Source organism: Sinocyclocheilus rhinocerous, unplaced genomic scaffold (genome assembly GCF_001515625.1).
Source record: "Sinocyclocheilus rhinocerous isolate Xijiao unplaced genomic scaffold, SAMN03320098_v1.1 scaffold19, whole genome shotgun sequence".
Lineage (NCBI taxonomy): Eukaryota > Metazoa > Chordata > Actinopteri > Cypriniformes > Cyprinidae > Sinocyclocheilus > Sinocyclocheilus rhinocerous.
Window position 1 is genome coordinate 3,044,848 of NW_015638975.1, and position 5,187 is coordinate 3,050,034.

General features: G+C 34.2%; 2 protein-coding genes across 3 annotated transcripts in view; one reads left to right on the forward strand and one right to left on the reverse strand.

Moving 5' to 3' along the window:
- Positions 1 to 1,741, reverse strand: part of LOC107750554 (exostosin-2) — a 24,051-nt gene extending 22,310 nt beyond the window's left edge. Inside the window, exons 1-2 of the mRNA XM_016566007.1 lie at positions 1,537 to 1,741; positions 203 to 543 (exon numbers count right to left, since the gene is read on the reverse strand). Coding sequence (XP_016421493.1) covers positions 203 to 517 — 315 coding nt within the window. The 5' untranslated portion in view covers positions 518 to 543; positions 1,537 to 1,741. The remainder of the gene's footprint in view (positions 1 to 202; positions 544 to 1,536) is intronic.
- Positions 1,742 to 1,950: 209 nt separating this feature from the next.
- Positions 1,951 to 3,844, forward strand: LOC107750654 (uncharacterized). Of its 2 annotated transcripts, none has more exons than XM_016566148.1 (5): positions 1,951 to 2,413; positions 2,554 to 2,624; positions 3,114 to 3,290; positions 3,371 to 3,432; positions 3,610 to 3,844. In XM_016566148.1, the coding sequence occupies exons 1-5, from the start codon at positions 2,253 to 2,255 to the stop codon at positions 3,784 to 3,786; spliced, it is 648 nt and encodes a 215-aa protein (XP_016421634.1). In that variant the 5' UTR covers positions 1,951 to 2,252; the 3' UTR covers positions 3,787 to 3,844. The 2 variants fall into 2 exon arrangements, with proteins under 2 accessions (XP_016421634.1, XP_016421633.1); XM_016566147.1 differs by having other exon boundaries at positions 3,114 to 3,287; positions 3,368 to 3,432.
- Positions 3,845 to 5,187: the final 1,343 nt, after the last annotated feature.

Genomic DNA, 5,187 nt, shown 5'->3' on the forward strand with positions numbered 1-5,187 from the left:
TACAATAATGTACAGTATTTGAAAAATAATGTGTTTTTTGAACATTAAAGCATGTCAACATATTCTGCTACACCAAATACACAAAATAATGATCTTTAAAAAAGCATCATATGACCCCTTTAATAGATCAAAATCGCCCTGTAATGACATCCAACCTAATAAACCTAAATCAATAACACAATACTATCTCTCTTTGCATCACCTTGATTTTATTCTTGGGATTATATCCACAGCGATACACATCAAAGCAAGTGTGCATTCGACAGCTCAGGTCACCTCTCTCAGGAATAGGGCTGCTCATAGGTATCCTGACCAAAGGAGCATCATGCACACTACGACGGTCCAGACTCCATTCTGCAGAGGATTCAATGGAGTGAGGCCAGAACTGGAACATCCCCGTTGCGATCAAACCCAGTAAGACCACAGAGAAGAGGGTGATGTAGTAGATCCGGTGTTTAGTCTTCATACGGGGTATGAGCGCAGGGCCCCGGGAACCATACTTCACTGATGCACACATGATGAGCCTTTCCAGAGCCAAAACCACTGCAGAAGACACAAATGAAGACACTGATGAACATCTACACGTCAGAGAATATCATCAAATGTTTTGATGGACATATATTAATAAAAAGACATATAATAGCTGTACATGATCTTTAGCACAACTTCATTTACTATACTTTTGATTCCTTAACTACAATTCATTTATTATATGACGGATTATTCTAATTATAATTAAATATATGACTAATGCAGCTACTGAAATTTCAAGTTATCATACGATTTTTCGTTGGAAAACTGACTCAATTACTTAAAACAGTGTGTGTTTGATTTATCTAATTCAAATTAATCTATAATAAATGGAGTATGGCTCAATGTATAAATTAATTGGAATTAGATAAATCAAACACAGTTTGTTTTAATAAATTGAATCAGTTTTCCAAAGAATGTCATTAAATGCATTAGTCATATAATAAATTAGAATTAAAACAATCATTCATTTAATAAATTAAGTATGGATCAGTGTATATGACTGATTGTTTTCATTCTAATTTCTTATATGATTGATCAGGTTCGAATTAATTTGCTATATGATATGATAATTATTTGGAATTTGATGTATATCATATAATAAATTTACTGAAATTAGACATGATTGTTTCATCTAATTCCCATTAATTTATTATATGATTGATTGTTCTAATTCTAACAAATATATAACGGAATCAATGCTGATTAATTATATTATTAGTACATTTAATTACAAATAATTTATTATAAGGCTGATTAATTTAATTCCAATTAATTTATTACACAGTTGATACATCTAATCTATCATACGATTAATCCCTCAAACTCCAGTTACTTTGTGTAGACCAGTCTCTCGCATTTCTTTGCGAATAATATTTATTAATAACAGAAGGCCATGTTTAAGCATTTTACTCAAAATATGAACTGTCTTGGGTTGTAAATAAATCCAAAACACACTCGCTAACAATAGCAGGAACGCTAACAACTACAAAATCATGAACCAACCTTTACGGTATCCAGTTCACTGCCTCAAATCTCAGCACGCCTCAACCATAATCTCATTTGTTGGTCCAGTATGCTGCAAAGGCTGATATTGAAATTTTTGACTGAATTTTGTTTATTATTCCACAATACATTCCCTATGCTAATACTAAAGGGACAGCTGACAGGAAAGAACTTCGTCTCTCCTTCATGCGTAGTTCCATCAGTTTTTCTTGTAATTCTGGTCGCGTGCGCCATCTGCTGTAGAGGGAGAAATAATGTGAGGCATAGGCTGTGGCTTGAAACCTAGTAAGCCGCCTACCTAGACAGCATTTTTAGGTGTTAATGCCACGTTCCGTATGTGTCTAGCTAGCTAGCTCACTAGTTATTTTAAACACAGCCACAAAAAACAGCTATCAGTTCGCCGTTTCAGCCACCATTTTTTCTTATGGCGTAAATAACTGTAAACGGTGTTATTGAGCATTAGTTAGGGTATTAGAGCAATCTTTTCTTTATGCCTGGTGTTTTTAGGCAAGAAACAGTCTTCTGGGTCCTGTTCTTCGACAATGGTTTAACAAAGCCCGGATTAGTTCACATATCCCGGATTGACCTAGCTCGATCTGAAATGGAGTTTTCCGGCTCTTCTAACACATATCTCGGATATACATATCTAGCTAATAAAGACAACTGACCGTTCATGTGAGAATTTATAAGTCTGTGTAGACTAACCTAATTGCAGCATGGCTAAACAGCGGGCTGCATATTTCAGCGCTGCTGAATTGCAACTTTTAATGGAAGGATATGAGGAAGTTAAACATTTAATAAAGACCAAAGGGAATACTATAGCGGCTGCAAAAGTCCGTCAGGATGCGTGGCGAAAAATAGCTGCCAAATTAAATGCGTAAGTATATCTATCATTTAATTAGTCTGGGAGAGCACTAAATATGCAATATATATGACACCTGTGCTGACCAAATAGTGTATGTGTATTATGTTTTGGCTACAGTCTTATTCTGCTGTTGGTCACGCTTACAATTACAGATCCAACCCTATGGGACCTAGAAGAACGTGGCAACAAGTGAAGACGAAATACAAAAATATCGTTCAAAGTGGTAGGTCATGTTTTTTTTTTTTTTAGTGGGTTTGATGCCCTTTTTTTTTGTTAGGGACTGCCCAATAGAATGACATTATCCCTTTTTTTTTACTCACTTTTAGAGTAATGTCAGCTGTATATATTTCAGAATTTTAAATGTATAACTATGACGATAGCACACAACAGATGTTTTATTTTATTTATAGTAATTCATTTATAGTAATTTTACACCTAAAATACAAACTGTTCTTGAAAGCGTGTACAGTGCAACACGTTTTTTGTTTATTATTATTATTGTTGTTGTTATAAAGCAGAGTCAAAGTGTAATCAAACCTTTTTCTTGTACGCTTTACACTTTTTTTTTTTGTGACAGTTTCCTCAGACCCTTAGCACCCCCTTGTGGCCCCCTGGGCCCAGTTTGAAAACCGCTGGAACCCAGAATTTTTCATTTGAATTTTGAAAACTCAGTGTTTTGAATTGAATAACTTGAAGGTTTAACATAATTTAGCTAACAAGAGAAGGGCTGCACTGAAGAAGATGGGACTAGTCCCAACAAAAGAGGAGTACATAGATGAAGAGGAGCTGCCCCCTGAGAACAATGAGGAGGGTCCTATCATAGCGAGCATAGTTGGTGGCTGCTCCTCTGATCCAGGAGATACAGCTGGCTGCAGCAGTTATGTCAAATGTATGTGCACCACATTCTATATTTGTCTCTACAAATCGATACTGCAGTAAATATACATAATTCATATCACATCATTTCAGTGACTGAACATGGACTGGCCCTACTTCAGCCACCTGTGTTATCAGACGAAGAGCTGGACTCTGTAAGTTTACATCTCTGTTTATTTACATTTTTAATGGGATATCAATGATCATAGTATTAAATAAACAATACAATATTTAATACACAGTAAATGCTTAGAAAAAATATGTACAAATTCTTATTTTTAAGTTGAATTCATATTTAATAAATTCATTTTTTTAATGCTTTCTTTTTAAAGGAACCTGTGGAAGATGTTAAGACACTATACAAGAAGTATCTCAAAATAGAGATCTCAAACAGAAAGCAAGAAATGGCATACAGAGCTTTAAAAATGCGCAAAGTGGAGAAAGAAATTCAGTTACTTGACAGGAAATTGGATGTAAGTGTGATATTTGATAATGGATTGTCAGAATAAAGGATAAATGTACCTTTAAGATCCACTAAAATCTGTTTTCAGACATTTTAGTTTATGTTGGCGTAGTTTAGTTAGGAAAACATGAATACAATGAAAGAGAAATATTGGTTTTCTATGTTCATTTCTGAAATTTTAAAATGAGTAAAGAGTCAAAAATACAGTGAGATGTAATTAAAATTCAATAGAGAACTGTCTGACTCTCAAATGACTAGATAGATAGATAGATAGATAGATAGACTTCAGTTAAAAGTGGGCTGAATAGGTGCACTTGTCTGAATATTTATTATGATTATTAAGATAATTTGTGTCTGGAACTACAATAGTAAGTAGAAATGTGCCTTTTTTTAGTACTACAGTACAGGCTGATCCTTCATGTTGATAATAAAGCATTTGTTATAAACCTACTGTGTTCCAATATAAGTCACAGCACACTTATAAACTGTTTGTAATCATAATGGTACAATCATAATCATAACCTTGCTGAAATCTCTGACATAAAGCAGAGTTGACCCTTGCCATTTGATTTCAACAATGACAGGAACATCAACAAGTTTGTGGACTGTCATATTTACTTAATATTTTGGAGAGTGATTATGCTGGTCCACCATTTCTGATAGATCTGATTCAACTACTTTATATATATTATTTACAATATATATTATTTACAATTTAAACATTTTACAAACAGTACAAACAATGCTCATAAAGCAGGCAAACAAAATGAAACAGGCAGTTAGCATTCGGAAAATAATTGCAGGTAGTCAAGGAAATGAAAATCAGTAAACATGATGTTGCTGACAAGTGGTTAATGGATGATTAGCACTTGAAAAAAGCAAATTCATTCTGGCTGCAAACCTAATGACAAGCTTGTCCAACATGCTAAAACGTGACTGTCAAATTCAAGTCCCGAGGAGCAAGAACTATTGATCTTCCATACGCCTTATTTGATTTACCCAAGAATTTCTGCATTATTTTAGTTAACAACAGTTAATGAGGAAACTGGGATTAAGGCGTCTTACCTGTGTGTCTCTTTAAGTCCCATGAGTCTTGAGAACCAATACACTGCCCAGGATATTTATCTTGTAGCCTGAGGCAGGGTAAGCAACTTGTAGCACTTTTTTCCATTCATTTCTTTTTCTGTGAACTGTAAACCACTTTCATATTAGGTAGGTTTTAAAACTGGGCTTCCTAGATAATCATTTTTAGTATGAAATATTTATGCACCACTCTGGAGTTATGGGTTACACTTAAACCATACATTTCCCATAATTTCAATAGTCCAGTGTACTTACACATTCTTTAAAGCCATAATTGGTTTATGTAGTATTTAGTATGTGCTACAAAATTTACATTTTTGCAAAAAATTTGCTATTGGAATAGTCATATTCAAACGGTGATGGG

Excerpts from the sequence above, each read along its gene's own strand:
- LOC107750654 (XM_016566148.1), top strand. The coding sequence starts at position 2,253 with ATGGCTAAACAGCGGGCTGCATATTTCAGCGCTGCTGAATTGCAACTT. Across the intron at positions 2,625-3,113 it reads CAAAAATATCGTTCAAAGTG|CTAACAAGAGAAGGGCTGCA; the intron begins GTAGGTCATGTT and ends AACATAATTTAG. Across the intron at positions 3,433-3,609 it reads CAGACGAAGAGCTGGACTCT|GAACCTGTGGAAGATGTTAA; the intron begins GTAAGTTTACAT and ends TTCTTTTTAAAG.